Source organism: Scyliorhinus torazame, chromosome 15 (genome assembly GCF_047496885.1).
Source record: "Scyliorhinus torazame isolate Kashiwa2021f chromosome 15, sScyTor2.1, whole genome shotgun sequence".
NCBI classification, from domain to species: Eukaryota; Metazoa; Chordata; class Chondrichthyes; order Carcharhiniformes; family Scyliorhinidae; genus Scyliorhinus; species Scyliorhinus torazame.
This window is the reverse complement of record NC_092721.1, coordinates 102,480,936-102,504,569: the sequence shown is the minus strand read 5'-3', so window position 1 is coordinate 102,504,569 and position 23,634 is coordinate 102,480,936. Positions and strand designations below refer to the sequence as shown.

Below are 23,634 nucleotides of genomic sequence, written 5' to 3'. Positions count from 1 at the left end.
TTCTCTGCTCCTGCCACCCTTATTGATTCTTCCATTTGATGTTCAGCATGGTGAAGTACGATTCTTTAAAAAAAAAAAATTTAGAGTATCCAATTCTTTTTTTTTCCAATTAAGGGACAATTTAGCGTGGCCAGTCCACCTAGCCTGCACATCTTTGGGTTGTGGGGGTGAGACCCATGCAAACTCCACACGGACAGTAACCCGGGGTCGGGATCAAACCTGGGTCTTCAGTGCCATGAGGCATCAGTGCCGCCGTGGTGGAGGCAGTAAGTAGTAAGCAGCAGTAGCTTTCTTTGCCCATGAGAATTATGGGGCTCAGAGTCAACGTTGTGGACTCCCAGAGCGGTTTCCTCACGACTGCAATGGTGAGTCTGTAGATCATGCCTAGAGATGGTGGTTCTGTGACATTGTATGTAAATTATGATTCGGTGAGTTGACTGTGTAAGGCTTAATTAATAGTCTGTGGGTCAGCTATCTCAATTTTGGCCCAAGTCCCAAATGTTAGTAAGGACGACTGCCTGGTCAACAGGGCTGGTTAGAATGCAGAACTTGCTATCATATAGATTAGTTGAGATGGATAACATAGATTCATTAAAGGGAAAGATGGATAAACACAGGAGGGAGAAAAACGAGGATGGATTGATAGGAGGCTCATGTGGAGCATAAAACTTGCAAGCACCTGTTGGGCTAAATGGCTTATTTCTGTGGTATACATAATGTGCAATATCATGTAATGGGACATTCCTGTGCATATTAGAAATGTGTTGGCTTGCTTACTATCATCTCTTAGAACCACTCCTCTTTAAAAGAAAAATAAAGAGACAGCCCAAATTGAGTGTGTAAACATTGTGAGAATAGGAAACTATTAGTTGATCTCTCATCGCTTTGCTTTTGAACAAAATGGAAAAGAAAATTTGTATCTTTTTTTTTCTGTAATTCTTTCTCTTTCTCCCACCTTTTTAATACTATTTTCCTTTCTGCTGTTGTGAAAATGTTGGAATATATCTTAGGTTTCTGTTTCTTGTATTCTGTATCCACTAATAGGGTTTTTCTCCCTTGCCCAGGTGCAGACAGATGCACAACCAGTTGCAGAAGGGAAATTTGTTTTTAACCTTCCTGATTATGAGAATGTCAATCACGTGGTGATCTTTATGCTGGGGACAACACCATTCCCTGTAGGAACAGGAGGATCAGTGTATTTCTCATATCCCGACAAGAGTGGAATGCCAGTTTGGCAGTTGCTGGGATTCATAACTAATGAAAAACCTAGTGCAATCTTCAAAATATCACGGTTAAAGACAGGTAAGTAGAAGATGGTCTTTCAATGGATTGACTTACTAATAAAGTTGGGAAAAGAACATACAACTATATAGATATTCTCAGTACATCTGAAAGTACTTTAAACCAATTCATGACTTTTGAAGTGTAGTTTCTGTTATGTAGGCAAATGCAGCAACCATTTAGCATCCAGCTAGTCAATAAACCGCTTTAGTGTTGTAGACAAATGGACACTGGGAAATGTTATCCCTGCTCTTTTCCAAGTAGTGTCATGGATCCTTTCATGTTCATTTGAAAAGACAAGAGAAGAATGATTCCAGTGATAAAGAACTGTAGCTAGGAGGATAATTTGGAGAGATTGGACCTGTTTTCCTTCGAGAAAAGAAGGTTGAGAGGAGACTTGTTAGAGGTGTTCAAGAACATCCCACTGAAGAGAAAATCGGGAACTAGAGGGTACAGATTCAAAATAGTTGGTGAAAAGAGTAAAAGTGATGTGAAGGAATTTTATTCACACAGAGGGTGGTTGGAGTCTGGAATGATCTTGGTTGAGGCAGGTTCAATAGAGTTATTTTGAAAGGGATTTGGATTCATATCTGAAAAGAAAGAATGTTGAAGGTTACGGGGATAAGACAGGGGGAGTAGAACTAGGTAGATTTCTCTGTCAGAGAGCCAGTGCAGACTCGACGGGCCTAATGGCCTCCTCCTTCACTATAAAGATTCTGTGAAGATCTTGATTTAACAAATCAGCTCAAAGGTATTAGCATTTCCTTAGTACTTGCCTGAAATGTCAAACTAGATTATGTGATCAAGCAGTGTGGGTTTAAACCCATAACCTTTTGGCTCCAGTAAGAATGCTGCCACTGAGTTAAGCTAATGCTTATTGCAACTAAATTGCATTATTTTTAATTCACTGCTCAAAAATCCAATTAATGTTCCTCCAATTTTGGAAAAATAAGTTATACTAGTGCTGACTAGACAACTGTGATTGAAAATGTGATCGTTAAAAGGATATATTTCCTCCTTCAGTGAGATATGGACTCTATGATCAGAAGCCACCAAACTGACCCATCACTATTTCAGGAAAGTATATTTTACTCCAGTTAACAGTTGCAAAGAATTTGGAGGGAAAAATATTCCATTTAATCCTTCATCTAAAAATTAGATATCCAAAGGAATGGTTTGATAGTACACCTTGGTTTAGATTTTCGTTCAACTGCTGTAAAAATGTAATGCTGGTTTAGGTGATTTAAGAACCTTTACTGCATGGGCTGTTTGCTCAGAGGAGCAAATACATGTTACATTGATGCCACTAAACCTGTTTAAAGGGTATTCAAGAACTCTTGATGCTATGACAAACAGTGTAACAGTTTTATAGTATAATCTTTATTAGTGTCACAAGTAGGTTTATATTAACACTGCAATGAAGTTACTGTGAAACTCCCCTAGTCGCCACACTGAGGGACAATTCAGAATCTTTTATTGGCACAAGTATAAAGTTACTGTTAAAAGCCCCTCGTCGCCACATTCCGGTGCCTGTTCGGGTAATTTGGTACAGGAATTGAACCCGCGCTGTTGGCCTTGTTCTGCATTACAAACCAGCTGTCTAGCCCACTGAGCTAAACCAGCCCTTTTATCCAATTCACCTAACCAGCACCGGAGCAAACCCACGCTGACACTGGGAGAATGTGCAGACTCCGCACAGACAGTGACCCAAGCCGAGAATCGAACCCGGGTCCCTGGCGCTGTGAATGAACAGTGCTAACCACTGTGCTACTGTGCCACCCACTTATTAATACAATGACATGCCTCTGGACATCTGCATCTTAACTGACATTTAAAATGAGCATCCTGAATTGCCATGTTTTAAAAAAAATTTTGAGTACCCAATTATTTTTCCCCCCAAATTAACAGGCAATTTAGCGTGGCCAATCCACCTAACCTGTACATCTTTGGGGTGTGGGGGTGAAACCCACGCAGACATGGGGAGAATGGGCAAACTCCACACAGACAGTGACCCAGGACCGGGATTGAACCCGGGTCCTCAGTGCTGTAGACAGCAGTGCTAACCACTGTGCCACCGTGTCGCCCCTTGAATTGCCATGGTTACTGAGATTCATCTCCACCTCAGATTTCATCTGGACCATCTTCAGAAAAGTTGTTTTTTGTTTCCTAGATTGCTATGACAAATGGACAATAAAATTTGCTCAGTCCTACTGTTTGTAACTTCCAGCATATTTTTCTATTGGGCCTTTTAACTTTATATTTTGGCTGAATATGAAGATAATGTGGTCATGCTCTTGCCTTCCTTCCTGTTTCTCAAAAATGATAATAGAGTACACTACCGTGTGACTTTCCTTGACAAATTATCAATTACCTATCTAAATCAACGATGAGTACCAGATATTTAAGTATTCATTATGAAAGCACTTGAAAGGGTTGGCTGTTTCAAATTTATTGAACATTTACTTGTGTATCTGGAATGTTTGGTAGCAGTGGATAATATATTTTATCTATCTCCTTTTTCTACCCCTCAATCCTTTCTAGTTTCACTTTGGTTATTGGGATTATTTAGCTCTTGTTTGATCTTTACCTTCCCAATGGATACTTAGTTGTTTAAAAATGTATATATTTGTTCTCGGGATGTAAAGGACACTGGAAATGCTATGTTTATAAGCTTTACCTTTGTTTTGCTTAGAAGGTGATGGTGGACCTTCTTGAACCATTGTGGTCTTTTTGATAATGGTATTAGATAGGAAACAGTATTCTGACCAGCCCATTTACAACTTAGAAGCAATGTTGGAGTTAATTGTACATCCAGAACATCACTGCTCCTGTCCTTCTTGGTGGTAGAGATCATATTGGAGGAACTGCCTAAGTAACCGTAGTCAGTTGATATATGCATGCACCTTGTGGATTGCACAAACAACAGTCACGTGGGTGTGTGTATTAAGTTCAGCGGTAGAAGCACCAGTCGAGTGAATTGCTCCATCTTGGAGGGTGTCTAGTTTCTTGACTTGTTAAAACTGCAACCATCCAGGTGAACGATCATCAATCCATTACATTTCTGGCTTGAGTCTTTTGGATGGTGGAGAGGTTTTAAGGCACCAGGAGGTGAGCCACTTGTTGCAGAGTACATGCTGTTGTAGTTGTGTTAATATGACTGGCCTAGTTCAGCTTCTGGTAAATGGTGACCCCCAGACATTTTGTGGTTCCATTGCAATGCAGAGATATTACTGGGCTTTGTTATTGGTGATGGACATTATTTGGGATTTGCATGGTGTGACTGTTCTTCCCACTGGTAAGCCTCAACTTGCATGTTATTTGGGTTCTGCTGTGAGTTGGCATGACCTGCTTCCTAACTGGAGAAATTGTGAATGGAACCGAACAAGAACATAATCTCCGTTTGCCACTTCAGGACTTTATCTTTTACATTCCTGATCTTCTAAAGTCACTGACTGCTGGGTTATAGCACTAGGACACCAGCCTTCCTCCTGCACCTTATTCAAATGCCTTTTTTTCTGGTCTGCTTAGAAAATGAGTGGCATTTGGGCTGTTTTGATGTTGGATAGCCAATTTCAAGTCTAGGCGAGGTAGTTGCTTGATAGTCAGGGTTATATTTCCAAATTTTCTTTTCAAACCCCTCCTGACATCCACACCAAGGACTTGGAAATGAATTAAAGCAACCTTCAGTTGAATTCTGTTATTTTGGCACAGATCTGGAACCTTCTGAAACTGTGTGGTATATTTCTACAGACAAATGTCTTTACCCCTGAATCACCAAGAATCGTACTGTGCATTAGTTCACTTTTACATAAAAATAAAACTTTTATTGAACTGTTGACTTTCCTCCTTTAAAAAAAATGCATAGTTTAATTGATGGTGAAATTGGTCACAATAAAATCTTTTCTCTAATAATCTGCCAATTCAAATATGTAATCTTACTCCTATCAACACTAGCTGAACAGGAGTATAATATGTGGATGGAGCAATAGACTGTTGTACATATTTCTGCATACCTACCTACTAAAAATACATGCCAAACAGCTCGGGTTACCTTGATTGCTCATTGTTGCATTTCTTACTGGACCTCTCAGCTTGTTGTACTCACAGCATTCCTCAAGGTCCAAAATTTGAAGTGTGCACCAAAGAAAGTAAAATGTAAGATCATATATAAGATTGACAAATAGAAAGATATTAATGTTGGAAATCAGCAAGATCGTGACTCTGGTATAAATATTTTAAAAATAATGGGTTAAATTAACTATATCTGAATGTTGCCAAATTCATCTGGAATGGATAGAAATTCAACTTTGGCATTGACTGTCATATATAAAAATGCTTTTACAAATAATTTCCCCCAATAAGACTCTTCTGAGATTATCCAATTTTTTCCTATACCTTAACATCAAAGATCAAATGTTTGCACTGTACTTTTTAAACAAATTGACACCATAAAACAAGTTTTGCCTTGATATAAAAATAACATGCTAATTCTGTGTTTTATTTTTCAATTTAGCTTCAAGTAACTTCATTGTGTTATAATTTTATTCCTTTGGATTTACATTTGTTTGGCAGAGTTTACATTCTCTGAGAGAATTTGTTATAAAATTACATATTAATAAAATTGTATATCTCCTTGCAGAGGAAGTTGGTCAGCATCCTTTTGGAATGATGAATATTGCACAAACTCAATCTGTTGCCCAAATAGGAATCTCTGTGGAACCAATGGAACTATTAACGCAGCAAACTCCAGTAGCAAGTGCAGCTGTTTCAACAATTGATTCATTTACACAAGTAAGTACGATAGCTATTAAAGCCTCCATAACTATTAACCCAGCGGATATCCTTGTTACATTTAATGTAACAATTGAAATTGGAGCGGCACAGTGGTTAGCACTGCTGCCTCACAGCTCCAGGGTCCTGGGTTCAATTCCAGCCTTGGATAACTGTCTGTGTGGAGTTTGCACTTTCTCCCTGTGTGCGTGGGTTTCCTCCGGGTGCTCCGGTTTTCTCCCACAGTCCAAAGATGTGCAGGTTAGATAGATAGGCCATGCTAAATTGCCCCTTAGTGTCCAAAAAATTAGGTGGGGTTCAGTGAATAGGATGGTGGCGTGGGCGTAAGTAGGGTGCTGTTTCCAAGGGTCGGTGCAGACTCGATGGGCTGAATGGCCTCCTGCACTGTAAATTCTATGTGTAAAATGGGTACCCCTGACATGGTGATATTAAAATGCCTCAATTGTACAAATGCGAGAAGTGAATAGGAGACGGTATGACGTGGCAAAGAGTTTGGAAGGGTGCTGTACATACCCAGTAACACAGCTAGAGTTGTCGTCTAAGTGCCATGCCGCAAGTGTAGTTATGGCTCCGAGTCTTTGCAATATCCAATTCCTTCAGGTATTTCTAGATATCACATGGAGTGAATCAAATTGGCTGAAGATTGGTATCTGTGATGCTGGGCACCTCAGGAGGAGGCTGAGATGAATCATCCACTCAACACTTCTGGCTGAAGATGGTTGCAAGAGCAGCCTTGTTCTTGCATTGATGATGTGCTGGCCTCCCCCATCATTGAGGATGGGGATATTTGTGGAGCCTCCAATTATTGGTTTTATTTGTCCACCACCACTCACGACTAAATGTGGCACGACTGCTGAGCTTGGATTTGATCCTTCGCTTGTGGGATTGCTTAAACCGTTTGATGTGCAAGTAGTCCTGTGTTGTAGCTTAACCAGGTTGACACCTCATTTTTAGGTATGCCTGGTGCTGCTCCTGGAATACCCTTCTGCACTTGATTTAATAAAAAAAAAAATTTAGAGTACCCAATTATTTATTTCCATTTAAGGGGCAATTTAGTGTGGCCAATCCACCTAACCTGCATATTTTTGGGTTGTGGGGGCAAAACCCACGCAGACGCTGGGAGAATATGCAAATTCCACACGGACAGTGACCTGGGTCGGGATCAAACTCGAGTCCTTGGTGCCATGAGGTAGCAGTGCTAATCACTGCGCCACCGTGCCGCCCTACCTTTCTGCACTTTACATTCAACCAGAGTTGTTCCCTTGGCTTCATAGTAATGCAAGAGTGGGGATTTGCAGGGTCATGAGGTTGAAAGTTGTGGATGTATACAATTCTGCTGCTGCTGATGGCCCAAAGCACTTCATGGATGCCCAGGTTTTAGTCATTAGGTCTGTGCGAAATCAATGCATTTAAAACCGATGCATCTGTGACAGGTTGGTGAGGACGAGATCAAGTAGGTTTTCCCTCTTATTGTTTGCCTCACCACCTGTCGCAGACCCAGATTAATAGCTGTGTCCTTTTGGGTTCAGTAAGTAGTGGTGTTACCGAACCACTCTTGGTGATGGACAACCTCATTCTGTGTCCTTGCCATTCTCAGTGCTTCTTCAAAATGTTGCTCAACATAGAGGAGTACTAATTCATCAGCTGTGGGATGGAGGTGGCATTAGATGGTAACCAACAGGAAGTTTCCTTGCCCATATTTGACCTGATGTCATGAGACTTCATGGGACCTGAAGTCAATATTGAGGACTACCAGAGCAACTCTCTCCTGACTATGTACTAATGTGCTGCTACCTCTGGTGGGTATGTCCTATCTCACTGACAGGACAGACCAGGAATGGTGATAGTGGTGTTTGGGACATTCTATACATTATCTTGTAGCTCCCGCAAAAAATAGTTTCACCAGTTATTTCTGAATAGCCAGGCATTTAAAAAATAAAAGAATGACTTGTATTTATAATGTACCTTTCACAATATCAGGACACCCCAGAGCATTATACAACCAATGAAGTACATTTGAAGTGTAATCTGTGTTGCAATATCCAAAGATGTGCAGGTTATGTGGATTGGCCATGCTAAATTGACCTTTAGTATCCAAAGATGCGCAGGTTAGGCGGGGTTACGGGGATAGGGTGGGGAGTAAGCCTAGGGTGCTCTTCAGAGGGTTGGTGCAGACTCGATGGGCCAAATGGCCCCCGTCTCCGCTGTAGGAATTTTATGGTTCCAATTGTGGCATCTGATTTTCTCTCAGCAAATTCCTACAAATGACCAGATAATCTGCTTTTGTGATGTTGATTGAGTGGTAAATCTTGGCCAGGATTTAAATGATCGACTCTTTGGTTTTCTGAGGAAAAGCAACTTTCCATCTTCTTTTGTAATTAGCATTAGTTTGCTGACTGATCCAAAACCAAGTAATTATCATTGGCTTTGGGATTATCAGGGCAGCACGGTAGCATTGTGGTTAGCAGAATTGCTTCACAGCTCCAGGGTCCCAGGTTCGATTCCCGGCTTGGGTCACTGTCTGTGCGGAGTCTGCACATTCTCCCTGTGTGTGCGTGGGTTTCCTCCGCATGCTTGGTTTCCTCCCACAGTCCAAAGATGAGCAGGTTAGGTGGATTGGCCATGCTAAACTGCCCTGTGTGACCAAAATTGCCCTTAGTGTTGGGTGGGGTTACTGGGTTATGGGGATAAGGTGGAGGTGTGGACCTTGGGTAGGGTGCTCTTTCCAAGAGCCGGTGCAGACCCGATGGGCCGAATGGCCTTCTGCACTGTAAATTCTATGAAAAAGTCTTCTGATCGAAAACTCAGCATGGAGTTATTTTGGAAAGCTAAACCCTTTTTGGTACCGTTTTTCTGTAAAGCATATTTTAAGATAACTCCTGTCCAAGTTCTTTCTGTGACATAATCTTAAACTGTGACACGTTTTCTGTATAGAATCTCTACAGTGCAGAAGGAGGCCATTCGGCCCATCGAGACTGCACCCACCTTCCGAAAGAGAACTTTACTGAGGCCCATTCCCCCACCCTATCCCTGTAACCCTGTGCATTGATCATGCCCTGTCCATCTATCCTGCACATCTTTTGTCTGTGGGAGGAAATCAGAGGAAACACACACAGACACTGGGAGAACGTGCAAACTCCACACAGCCACTGTTGGGTGAAAATATTCACAAGTAGACCTTAACGTGAGCAAAAGAAGCAATTTATTGTTGCAGAGGTCTGGGAGAAAGTCCTAGACCCCTCGGTCTTGCCGGTATACTTTCTCGCTGAGCTGTGGCTTAAACTGGCTTAATATACACATTGAAAAGCAGAATTTATTTGCATTCTCATTTACATACAGCCAATCAGTTCTCCTTAGTATCGCAATTAATTCCTATATAGTTATCAATTCTTTATACGGTATGTTACATTCATCCAGTCAATATGTTGCGTGATTACACAAGGTCATAAAGCTATGAGTCACCAGTCATAAGATCATGAGTTGCCAGTCCGAGATGTGAATTTAGAGGCCACCCTTCCTCTTGCAGCTGTCTTGACAGCTCAGAATAACAGCTTAGAATAACCACTCCTGCAGTCCATGGAGCACTGGTCCTCACTTGACCCATTGTCTTTGGAGGATACATCTATTAGAGTCACTCTTCGCCTAAAGTTCACTGTCTCAGCAGAAAATTTACACCAACAGCCACCCAAGGCTGGAATTGAACCTGGGCTGCTTGTGATGTGAAACAGCAGTGGTAGCCACTGTGCCACCGTGCTGCTCTTAATTGTAATACAAATGTTGCTTTGAAAATCTGCTAGCATAGCATGGACAATCATAAAAGTTCATGAAGTGTCTGTTTTCTACTATGGAAGTAACTTTCTAGAAACTGACATTTTAATCAGCAACCATGTTTGAACATTTGTCTTTAAAGCTCTGGGCTGTTGCACTTTTTTCCCCTACTTTCTGGTATTTTACATGCAGTTGTATATAAAATGTTTAATGCTACAGTCTGAATACCCTATAAATAATTATAAATTTCTTGTGCTTTCAGTTTACACAGAAGATGCTAGACAATTTCTATAATTTTTCAACCTCATTTGCACTGACCCAGGCTCAAATGGTCCCGAACCCCTCTGAGATGTTTATCCCAGCAAATATTATCTTGAAATGGTAAATATAGATCTCTATGGTATACCTAAATGCAACCAGTAGGAACAGTTACTTTTCTTTTGGTGTTTACACCTTGATTGAACTTGGTTCTGGAATAGCTCTCAGATCTCATTATGTCATATGCATGCATCTGGTATATAATTAAAACTTTCAATCTTCATTACTGGTTACTTTTTAACTTTACTTTTTAACTTTACATGCCTGTAACATTGAAAACAGCTGTCTATCTATAGTTTGAATCTAAATTAATCTCCTACAGAACTAAAATCTGGCCGGAGAAATTTTTGATGGGCTGGGAGGAACTGGAAAATCTATTGGCATGTTTGAAATGTTGATGCCTCCTTTGATGTGTTGCACATTCGTTAGATGTAAGGGACGCACTGAAAATAACGTTATCTAGAAAATTGTTCTTTTGCTGTATTTATTTCACCAAACGCAATCAGTAAATAACTGAAGGCTACCACATTTGCAATCAAACGTCTTGGAAATTTCTTTCAAGCTCCTTTTATAGCAGCCTCACTGTGTCTGCAGCCACCCTAGTTTATTTCCCTGATATAATGCTTTAAAAACTATTCTGAAGAATAAGAAAACTATATTTATCGACTGTACATTGTATTTTCCATGAATTATTTTGTGCATCCAGGCTGATTCTTTCCTCAAGCTAGCGTTCTTTATCTGGAACTTTTACTCATTTTTTAATCCAGGACCTTTATTTGTCTATATGACTAAGTTGGAAGGTTGTCCCTGGAGCTAAAGTCTTCTATCATTGACTTGTTGACAATGCCAGGCTAATTAGCTTTCGTCATACGAACGTCCGAATTAGGAGCAGGATTAGGCCACTTGGCTCTTCGAGCCTGCTCCACCATTCGATAATATCATGGCTGATCTGATTGTAATCTCAACCCTGCGTTCATGTCTACCCCCGATAACCTTTCACGCCCTTGTTAATCAAGACTCTAACTAGCCCTGCCTTACAAATATACAAAACCTCTGCTTCCACTGCCTTTTGAGGAAGAGAGTTCAAAGACTCATGACCCTCTGAGAGGAAAAATAACTCCTCATCTCTCTCTCTCTCTTAAGTGAGTGATCCCTAGTTCTAGATTCAAGGCATTTTCACATGTATAAAAAAGATTCAGAAGAACAAAACAGTTCAATAAACAATAAACAACCACACCCCACCTACTCCTTATGAAGTTTGCAACAACCCAATGCAAAATTTTCAAACTATTCCACAATTTAGATGTTACTAGCTCACTGCAGCATGTATCTTTGCTAGTATTTTCTGCTGAGCCACATAGTAAATGGAGATTTTGATGGTTTATTTGATACATTGGTTAATTTATTAAGCCTATAATCTCTGGGGAACAATACCATTCAGTCGAACTCCTTCACATTTATCTTTTTATTTAAAAAGTTAGAAATATAGTAAATAGTCCTTTGGATCTGTTTTACAAGAAGCAGAACTGCAGCTTCTTGCGGCCTAATTTCCTTTTTGCCTGCTTTTGAAGTTAAATATTTTTCTTCAGAGTTAAGCTGATTATATTCCTCAATATTTCTAAGCATGTGCACCCTACATAAACTTCTTGAGAAAGAGATACCAAAAATATGGTCCTCCACCTCCGCCACCTATCTTATCTCATAAAGGATAATATGTTTTTTTTTGCATTTAAAGGATCTAAAAGGAAGAGGTTGCCAAAATGGAATCAGAAATTATTTCTTTTTGAAAATATTTTTATTCAAGGCATTTTCACATATACAAAAAAGATTCAGAAGAACAAAACAGTTCAATAAACAACCACACCCACCTACTCCCACGATGTCAACCCCGCCTCGAATCCTGGCTTCCCCATTGGTCATCACATGTGAGAACCCCCTCAATCTCAGTCACGCCCAGAACATATGGATGTGATTCGCGGGCCCTCCTGCACACCGCCCACTCCTATCATCTGCCCCCGCAAAGAACCTACCCATCCTTGCCACCATTATTTGAGTCTTGTGTACCACTTTAAACTGGATGAGGCTTAGCCTTGCACATGACGAGGACACGTTCATCCTTTGCCACCAGCTCCTCCCATTTATGTTTGATATCCCCCACCAGGGTCCCCGTCCCCCCCACTCCATTAACTCCTTATAGACATCTGACACCTTCCCCTCCCCTATTTTGTCCTTTGATAGCACCTTGTCCTGCAAACCCAGGGACGGCAGCCCAGGAAAGGACAGCACTTCTCTCCTTACAAAGTCCCGAACATGCAGGTACCTAAAGCCGCCCCCCCCCCCCCCCCCCCCAAGGCAACTTTAACACTTCCTCCAGGTCCTCCAACCCTGCGAATTTGCCCTCTATAAACAAATTGCCAAAGCGCTCAATCCCCAAATGCCGCCACCTCCTAAACCTCGCACTCAGCCCCGCCGGTGCAAATTAATAACAGTCGTCTGCATACAATGCGACCCTATGCTCAAGGCGTCCCCACCCCCCCTGCTCAATCCATTGATGTCCCAAGCGCCATTGCCAGCGGCTCTATCGCCAAGGCGAAAAGCAATGGGTGGAGCAGGCACCTCTGCCCCGTCTCACGATGCAGCTCGAACTCCCCTGAACTCACTCGGTTCGTCTGTACGCTCGCGATCGGAGCCTTATATAACAGCTGGACCCAATCCACAAATCCCTGCCTGAACCGGCACTACCTCCACCTCCTGCCCTCCGAAGGCATCATGATTACATTGAGCAGCCTTCTCGCATTCACCGACAACTGCCTCCCCTTCACAAAACTTGTCTGATCCTTGTCTATCACCCCGGGACACAGTCCTCAATTTCGTATGCCAATAACTTGACACTCACTTTCAACGGTGATATTGGGCGGTACGACTTGCACTGCTCTGGATCCTTATCCTTCTTTAATATCAGAGAGATGGAAGCAGTGACAATGTAGGAGGAGTTCCCCCCTCTCTCATGCTGTATTATATGCCCTCAGCAGCAGTGGTCCCAGGTCCGCCCCAAACTTTTTATAAAACTCAAAACGGGAACCCGTCTGGCCCAGGAGCCTTTCCTGCTGCATCGTCCCTGTACTATTCATCACCTCCCTCAGCTCAATTTGTGCCCCAGTCCCTGAACCGGCCTGTCCTCCACTCTGAGGAAACTCTAACCCATTCAGACTACATCCCCTCCTCTCCGATTGGGGGCTCCGACTTGTAGAGCCTCCGATAGAACGCTTCAACACCCCATTCACCCCCTTCATGTTCCTCACCACTTTACCCCTATCATCCTAACTACTGATCACCCTTACCGCCTCCTGCTTTCTCAATGATGGGCCAACATCCTGCTCGCCTTTTCCCCCATACTCATACACTGACCCTCCGCAGCTGCCCTGCCAACTTTCCTGTAGAAACTAGCCCAAACTCCAAGTGACGCCTCTGCCTCTCCTTCGACAACCCTGCCTCCGGCGCCACCAAATATCTCCTCTCCACTCAAGATCTCGTCCACCAGTCTTGCCCTCTCCTCCCGCTCCTTTTTCTCCCTATGTGCCCGAATTGATGTAGAACTAGAACTGTACAGCACAGTACAGGCCCTTCGGCCCACGATGTTGTGCCGAACTAGTCTGAAACTAAGATCAAATCAACCTACTCCCAATCATTCTAGTGCACTCCATATGCGTATCCAATAACCACTTGAAAGTTCCGAATGTGTCCGACTCCACTACCATAGCTGGGAGTGCGTTCCACTCTCTGAGTAAAGAACCTACCTCTGACATCCCTCCTATATCTTCCACCATGAACCTTATAGTTATGCCCCCTTGTAACAGCTACATCCACCCGAGGAAAAAGTCGCTGAATGTCCACTCTATCTATCCCTCTCATCATCGTATACACCTCAATGAAGTCACCTCTCATCCTCCTTCACTCCAATGAGAAAAGCCCTAACTCCCTCAACCTTTCCTCATAAGACCTACCCTCCAATCCAGGCAGCATCCTGGTAAATCTCCTTTGCACCCTTTCCAATGCTTCCACATCCTTCCTATAATAAGGTGACCAGAACTGCACACAATACGCCAAATGTGGTCTAACCAAGGTTTTGTACAGTTGCAGCATAACCTCATGGCTCTTAAACTCAATCCCCCTGTTAATAAATGCTAACACACTATAGGCTTTCTTCACGGCTCTATCCACTTGGATGGCAACTTTCGGAGATCTATGGACATGAACTCCGAGACCTCTCTGCTCCTCCACATTCTTCAGAACCCTGCCGCTAATCCTGTAATCCGCATTCAAATTTGTCCTACCAAAATGAATCACCTCACACTTATCAGGGTTAAACTCCATCTGCCACTTTTCAGCCCAGCTCTGCACCCTATCATTGTCTCTTTGCAGCCTACAACAGCCCTCCACATTATCCACTACTCCACCAATCTTGGTGTCATCAGCAAATTTACTAACCCAACCTTCAACTCCATCATCCAAGTCATTGACAAAAATCATAAATAGCAGAGGACCCAGCACTGATCCCTGTGGTACACTGCTGGTGACTGGGCTCCAGGATGAAAATTTACCATCTACCACCACCCTCTGTCTTCTATGTGATAGCCAGTTACTAATCCAATCGGCCAAATTTCCCTCTATGCCATGCCTCCTTACTTTCTGCATGAGCCGACCATGGGGCACCTTACCAAACGCCTTACTAAAAACCATGGTATACGATATCAACTGCTCTACCTTCATCTATGTACTTCGTTACCTCCTCAAAGAATACAATCAAACTTGTGAGGCAAGATTTACCCCTCACAAATCCGTGCTGACTGTCCTGGATTAAGCTGTATCTTTCCAAATGATCATAAATTCTATCCCTCAGAACCCTTTCCAATAATTTACCTATGACCGAAGTGAGACAAACCGGCCTATAATTCCCAGGGTTATACCTATTCCCTTTCTTGAACAAGGGGGCATCATTCGCCCCTCTCCAGTCTCCTGGCACTATTCCTGTAGACAGTGAGGACATAAAGATCAAAGCCAAAGGCTCTGCAATCTCATCCCTCGCCTCCCAAAGAATCCTAGGATATATCCCATCAGGCCCAGGGGACTTATCTATCCTCAGGCTTCTCAAAATTTCTAACACCTCTTCCGAATATCTACCTCCTCCCACCTACCAGCTTGTATCGCACTATCCTCCTCAACAACATGGCCCCTCCTTTGTGAACACTGAAGAAAAGTATTCATTTAGGGCCTCTCCTATATCTTCAGACTCCATGCACACGTTCCCACTACTGTCCTTGACCGGCCCTAACTTCACCTTGGTCATTCTTTTATTTCTCACAAGTGTAAAAAGCCTTGGGGTTTTCCTTGATCCTACCTGCCAAGGACTTCTCATGCCCCCTCCTAGCTCTCCTAAGCCCTTTCTTGACCTCCTTCCTAGCTATCTTGTATCCCTCAAGTGCCCTAACTGAACTTTGTTTTCTCATCCTTACATAAGCCCCCTTCTTCCTCTTGACAAGGCATTCAACCTCTTTTGTAAACCATGGTTCCCTCACTCGATCATTTCCTCCCTGCCTGACAGGGACATACATATCAAGGACACGCAGTATTTGTTCCTTGAACAAGCTCCACATTTCAATTGTGCCTATCCCTGACAGTTCCTGGTTCCATCTTATACTCCCCAATTCTTGCCTCATCGCATCGTAATTACCCTTCCCCCAGTTATAAACCTTGCCCTGCCGTATGTTCCTATCCCTCTACATTGCTATAGTGAAAGTCACCGAATTGTGGTCACTATCTCCAAAGTGCTCTCCCACAACCAAATCTAACACATGGCCTGGTTCATTATACCCAGTACCAAATCCAATGTGGCCCCGCCTCTTGTCGGTCTATCTAAATATTGTGTGAGGAAACCCTCCTGTACACACTGGATAAAAACAGCCCCATCCAAACTATTCGAATTATAGTTGTTCCAATCGATATTTGGAAAGTTAAAGTCACCCATGACAACTACCCTGTGACTACCGCACCTATCCAAAATCTGCATTGCAATCTTTTCCTCCACATCTCTGTTACTGTTTGGGGGCCTATAGAAAACTCTTAACAAAGTGACCGCTCCTTTCCTATTTCTAACTTCAGCCCACACTACCTCAGTAGACAGATCCTCCTCAAACTGTCTTTCTGCAGCCATTATACTGTCCTTGATTAACAATACAATTCCTCCACCTCTTTTACCACCTTCCCTAATCTTACTGAAACATCTAAACCCCGGAACCTCCAACAACCATTCCTGCACCTGTTCTATCCACGTCTCCGTAATGGCCACAACATCGTAGTCCAGGTACCAATCCATGCTTCAAGCTCACCAACCTTATTCCTGATGCTCCTCGCATTGAAGTAGACACACTTCAAATCACCGTCATGCCTGCAGGTCCACTCTTGGACCTTGGTACCTTCCTCAGTACTGCACTACCCTCAACTTCCTGAACTCCAGCAACGCTATCTGCTGGACTACAAATCAGTTTCCCATTCCCCTGCCAAATTAGTTTAACCCCCCTCCTCCGAAGGGCTGTAGCAAATTTCCCTCCCAGGATATTGGTGCCTCTCTGGTTCAGGTGTAACCCATCCTGTTTGTACAGGTCCCACCTTCCCCAGAATGTGCTCCAATTATCCAAGTAACTGAAACCCTCCCTCCTACACCATCCCTGTAGCCATGTGTTTAACTGCACTCTCTCCCAGTTCCTCATCTCACTAGCACGTGGCACTAGCAGCAAACCAGAGATGACAACACGGTCTGTCCTGGCTCTCAGCTTCCACCCTAGCTCCCTGAATTCCTGTTTTACATCCCCATCCCTTTTCCTTCCTATGTTGTTGGTACCGATGTGTACCACGACTTTTGGCTGCTCCCCCTTAAGGATCCTGAAAACACGATCAGAGATGTCACGGACCTTGGCACCCAGGAGGCAATACACCAACTGTGAGCCTCTATTGTTGCCACAGAACCGCCTATCTGTACCTCTAACTCTCCAATAACTAAGGCTCTCCTGCTCTCCCTCCTTCCCTTCGCCCCCTGACTCTACAGCCTTGAGTGCTTCCCACAGCATGGCAGTTGTGACCACCCCGTGTCGGTTCAGCTCCATGTAGCTCTAAATGGCAGCCCTCCCTGCTCACACACCTCATCTGCTAGCGACCCCTCATCCAACCTCCATTGCTTGCGCTGCTCCCCCACACCACCCACAAATCCCCCCAGTGCGGCACGTGGTCGACAATCACAATCGGCGAATACTCAAGTCGATTATCCCCGCCAGCAACGTCTTGTCCAACATGAAGTAAATCTGGGAGTACATCTAGTGCAAATGGGAGAAGTATGAAAACTCCTTTTCCCGTGACATCCCAAACTTCCATGGGTCCCCGTCCCCGTCCCGTCCCCCGCCATGCGCTCCATAAACCCCCCTCAACTTCTTCACCATTGCCGACACCCTCAACAACTTGGGACTCGACCACTCCAAGCTTGGATATATGACCGTGTTAAAAGCCCCCTACCCCATAATCAACCGTTGCGAGCCAAAACCAGAATCTTCACTAATACCCGTCTCCTAAAAACAACCTTGTCCCAATTTGGTGAATAAACGTTCACCAGAACTATCGGCATCCCCTGCAACTTCCCACTAACCATCACATAACCTCCTCACCCTCCCCGGATTGGCAACAATACGCCCCACCTCGAATGCAACCCGCTTATTAACCGACACTGCCACTCCCTTCGTCTTCATAGAAATTGTTAATGCACTCATTTCTGTAGCTACACCAAGAAAGCCAATTAATTATTTTAATGTTTAATTTGCAAAGATAATTATGTTGCTAATCCATGTATGCTTTTTCTCTTGTTTTCCATCCCTCAGGTATGAGAATTTTCACAGAAGATTGTCCCAAAACCCAAACTTTTGGAAATCATAAATTCTACAGAAGATAATTGTTACAACCAACAGAATTCAAGCTGTATAAACTGATTTTTTGCAAATTATTTTCTTTTCTGCAAGATGTTTTGAATACATGATGCATTTCATAGTAATGAAGCTGGTTTGAAAATTATTTTGGAATATCTTGCTTCCGATACCTATCACACTTGTTACATGGATAGTAACGATAATTCTAATCATGTTTGGATTGCCAGCTTTATTTTCACTCTCAAAATGAGTTTAAATTGGACTTGTGCACCTAAGAATGTTCAGAAGTTGTATTATGTTGTGAAAACTCTTTATACCACATATGCTATGACTGGGTTTGAGCTCATCTAGTGGAAAAAGTTCATAGGGAATCCTGTTCAAGATAAATCTTTCTGAAACTATGCATTCTTTTCTTCCTGTCGTGCCTAAGATGTACTCTTCTCGACTTGCATCTTTTTTTATTCCACCATCAATGCTAATCTTGAAATATACTTCATGAACAGTGGCCTTTTACAAAACCTGCGCCATGTTATCTAAAGTTTTAAGTTCCATATTGACTTATTAGTTATGTATATAACCCTACATGTGTCTTCTTGATGGCTATCTTGTTTTAAGATTGGATTGAAGTTCCAGAAGATAGTGAACTGAAGAATTGGACTGCTGGCAGTTATAGTGCTTAGACTGTGTAGAACAATGATGTATGTTGTCTATACACCTCTTTCTTCAGCATCAGCATAGCTATATAGTCCCAACTCAAAAGCAAAATACTGAAGCTGCTGGAAATCTGAAATGAGAACAGAAATTTCTAGAAGTATTCAACAATTCAGGTAGCATCTAAAGAGAGGAAAAAACAGAGTTAACATATCGGGTTGATGACCTTTCATCAGAATGGAGATTCTCTCTCTCCAAAGATGGTGTCTGACCTGCTATGAAGATATGTATTGATAAGCTTCCTCAAGTAGAATATGAATGAAAATGAGTGGTTAGTAAATAGTCACTATCACAAGTCTTTTAATGTAGCTGAAAGTGGTTTTGCAGTAACCCCAGGATATTTTATTGAATTATATTCTGAATCTTAACCAGGCAGTATATCGATGAGCACAAAAAATAGAATATGACCTACCTCTCTTGATACAATTGTATGTACCTGGAACATCCTTCAAGACAAAGTGCTTATAATAAATATTGAAGAGAGTGGGAAGGTAAAAACATAAGACAAAATTTGAGGAACAACTAAGCATTCAGAATATATTAGTGGAATTGAAAATGTAAGTTGTTGGGGAAACTAATTTAAATGGAACAATGCCGCCCGAGTCAGGCACTGGAAAAGAAAATTGCGTACAGTCCATAGAAAAGATAGGCAGGACTTAATGCTAATAGTGTCAACTAATTGCTATCCTAAAATCAGAAACCTAATGCTTCACTGAAGGATTGCAGGCATAATTTAATTTGGTCTCCATATAAGTTGAAAAGCTTTCAAAACAGTTCCATTTTTTGGCAGGTTGACAGAATCTCTTTTTGTAAACTCTTCACATACAGATTAGTTACATCGAGGAATCGAACTACTTAATTTGAAAATTAGAAAAATTATTCCAAAACTTATTAACAAGTAAATACTTCCCTCAAGTTTGCAAATAAATATAGATGCATAGGTTAAGAAGCTTTTTATAGTACAGTGCACACTTTATTTCAACCGGGTGTTTGGTATTTAATCAAATTTTATTTTTAAATGTCAAATTGGGAATGCTACTGTTAAATGGGCTCAGTATCCCCATCACAAATTGTCTTCTCTATTCTGCTTTCCATCCGTTCCTTTTTGTCCTGTACTTTTTTACATTATTAGTCAAGCAGATCCTCTGTGCTTAAAAATAAGTTTTCTACTTTGTTTACTCTGCCAGCTCTTCCATTCCTCTCTACTGACCTCTATCTACGCTAGATTATTAGAATGATGTGGCTGGATTTTCATTGAGTGCCAGTAGTATCTAAAACCCCAATTTATATTTAGCCCCCCTTTGTCTACATTCCCACAAATTAAGAAACCGGATCTCAAGGTCTTCAGCCATTTTACTCTTCTTATCAAACGTCAATGGCTGACATTACAGTAGCAATACAATAATCCAATCAACAAGTACTTTAGCAAATGCCCAATGATAGAACATTTGTGCAGAACATACAAGGTTGTATCTCTGGTTCAGCATTTACGAATACTGGGTACACTTAAATATTTGATCATCTTTCATGAGTGCCACTTTTTCATCCTAATTATTGTTGAGGAGAATTACTATTTTATACTGAATTGTGTAGATTTTTATGCTGTACAGCCATTAGCAACTGAATCGTGGATGCCTAACTCATGTGGCACCCTTGGAAGGGACGTTTCAAGACATTTACCCCATTGATTTGAGTTGGGCTAAAACTCAGGTTATGAAGTCAAAACGACAATATGCCTATTCATGTCATCTGGCTGGTTCCCATGAAGTTTTAATAACAAAGTTGCCGTGTAATTGTCCTGGTTATAGAGGTGTGGTTAGGAAATGGTATGTAAAAGGCATATTAGTTAAATGCAAGAGCACAGCTGCACCAAAATTGAGTTAATTCTTCCTGTTTAAATACCACAATTGCTCATAACTCTGATAGTCATTCCAAAATGGATTAGTTCTTTGAGATTAGTAATGGGCTAGTTTAAATTTAAACTGATACTAGACAACGCAGCAATTCAAAGGTGGATCCAACTGATTACTAATGAATTCATTGAAATTAGCAATTTTGTCTGACAAATTGAGGAAAAATTATTTGTGCCATCACTTTCTATCATGGTACTTCTTGCCTGAATACATAGAAATGCTTGGCCACAGACATTCTTAAACTGACTACTGAGAATTACGCAAAGGCAGCCAAGTCAAATGTGTCCTTGTAAATCTCAGTAATTTACTTAAGTTAAAATTGATCTCGCATATATTAAGCAATATGGTACAAATGTATGGACTAGAATAACACTGGTGCCTATTGTCACAACTGCCGAATTAGTGCCACAAGTCAGTGGTGCTAAAACATAGTTATATACCAAACTAATTAGCAAAATGATCTTCTAATGTACTGATGTATATACTAATTGCTCCATCAAAACATAAACTGAACTCTTTCTATTATAAAAGCTAGGTGATATCTCCTTTAGTACACTTTAGGTATATTTTTAGATATTAAAGGAACAGGTTGGGTTCCTGTTATTGTTGATTATTCACGAAAATGTCTTAATACATTACCACCTGATGTATTAATTATTGTGTTTGGTAATGCTGTCATTACCTAAATGGATAATTTTCTTTGAACTGTTTAGTTAGTTATTGTCTAATAATAAATTTGATTCTAGTCTTAATTTCTGAACTGTTGGGCTGCAGAATACCATACAGATGATTAACAGTAAGGTTATAATATTAGAACTAAATGAAAGTTAATGAGCAGTAGTAAGCTGTATATAAAACATAGAAAATAGAAGCAGGAAGAGGCCATTTGGCCCTTTGAGCCTGCTCCGCCATTCATTACGATCATGGCTGATCATTAAGTTCAATACAGTGATCCTGCCTTCCGCCCATATCCCTTGAACCGTTTAGCCCAAAGAGCCATATCTAATTACTTCCTGAATGTAACAAATTCCAAAATTGTATTTGTTTAAATCCAGATACAATCCAGTTACAAAGTAATGGGAGTTCTGGTTTATGCAAAAATATAAAATATGGAACAGCTGTTCAGTGTATCAAATCTGTTCTTCTGTAATGCATACACTGTAATGAACTCTACCAAGTGCATGTAATCTCTTGAAGATAGGTACTCAAAGTTTAGCACTGATTAAAAAGTAATTAGGTGCAATCTTTGTATCAATCTAGCCATAGCCATTCAAGTATTGAGCAGTTTCTTGCTTGGACACTGTATTTCACCATAATCTCTGGTTATACCTACCCAGATACACTTTTTCAGTCAGATAATTAAATTATTCAACATTTTATTTTAAAGATTAATTTTCCACTTTATCAATACAGCAATGTTAATTCAAATAAATAATTAATTTGTTTAAAATCACATAACTGATATTTGGTTGAGACCGCAACCTTCAACTGATAATTATTCAACTATTTATTTACAGGATTAATTGGGATTTTGTTCCACATCTCCCCTCTTGTGGGGAAAAAAATTCTCGTGATTTTCTTTTAATTGGATTTGAACAGTTTTAGTTAGAATTGGGGTTGATGATATTAAGATTTATATCGTTTTAAATCCAAAACAAAAGGGGGAAAAGCAGAGTTGAAATTGTGACTTTAGAAAATAGGTTGCTGAGGGTGACAAATGTGGCAAACTATGTCATAAAATATATGAAGAATGGAAGGATTTGCTTGAATCACTGTTGGGATCTGGGTGTCACCGGCAATTAATGTCCATTTACTAATTGCCTTTGAGAAGGATGTTTCGAATTTGAAAGAGCGAGAGGAGAGCCGGGGGTTTTGGCATTCCATAGAGCGAGAGGAGAGCCTGGGACTTCGGCGTTTCAAAGAGTGAGAGGAGAGCCGGGAGCTTTGGTGTCTCAAAGAACGAGGAGAGCCGCGAGTTTCTCCATTCCAAAGAGTGAGAGGCGAGCCGAGAGTTTTGACATTTCAAAGAACGAGATGAGAATTGATAACAGAAAAAGAAATGGGTGTGTTGGAACAGGTATTTTACATCTGTCTTCGCAATGGAATACCTAACTTCCCAAAGGTACTTGAAAACCAAGAAGTGATTAATACAATCACCATTACTAGGGAAAAGATGCTTGGAAAATTATTAGACATAAAGGTTGACAAATCCCCACAACAAAATAGTCTGTGTCTTAAAAGAAGTGGAAACAAAGATAGTAGATGCGTTGGTTATAATCTTCCAAAATTCCTTCGATTCTGGAATGGTTCCGATGGATTTGAAAAGAGCTGATGTAACACCTTTATTCAAGGAAGGTCAGTAAGCATGAAACTACAGGCAAATTTGTCATGGGAAAATTGCTAGAATTGATTTTCATGGAGGTTACAACAGGACACTTAGAAAATCATAATTTGATCAGGCAGAGTCAACAGAGGTTTGTAAAAGGGAAATTGTGTTTAATAGAGATTTTTTGAGGAAGTACAATGTGGGAAAATTTGAACTTGTCCACCTTGGCAGGAAGAATAGAAATGCTGCATAATATTTAAATGGAGGGAGATTCTCGGTGGAAAAGTAGAATCTGGGTTTCCTGGTGCATGAATCACAAAATATTAGTACGAAGGTTCAGCAAGTGATTAGGAAGGCAAATGGAATGTTGCCATTTATTGCAAGGGGAATGGAATGGAAGTTTTATGGCGGGTATACAGTTGAGACCACATTTGTGCTGTACATTTTTGGTTGCCTTATTTAAAAATGAAGATTCACTTGAATCATTCTGGGATGAGGAACTTGAGGAAAGGTTGAACAGGTTGGGCCTATACCCATTGTAGTTTAAGAAGAATGAGAG

At 41.3% G+C, this 23,634-nt stretch overlaps 1 protein-coding gene across 1 annotated transcript in view; it reads left to right on the top strand.

Moving 5' to 3' along the window:
• The window catches only part of hikeshi (heat shock protein nuclear import factor hikeshi), a 32,717-nt gene extending 11,216 nt beyond the window's left edge, over positions 1–21,501 (top strand). The window contains exons 2-5 of the mRNA XM_072476494.1: positions 1,065–1,302; positions 5,921–6,072; positions 10,103–10,221; positions 18,081–21,501. Of these exons, the coding sequence (XP_072332595.1) occupies positions 1,065–1,302; positions 5,921–6,072; positions 10,103–10,221; positions 18,081–18,135 (564 nt within the window). The 3' untranslated portion in view covers positions 18,136–21,501. The remainder of the gene's footprint in view (positions 1–1,064; positions 1,303–5,920; positions 6,073–10,102; positions 10,222–18,080) is intronic.
• The last annotated feature ends 2,133 nt before the right edge of the window (positions 21,502–23,634 follow it).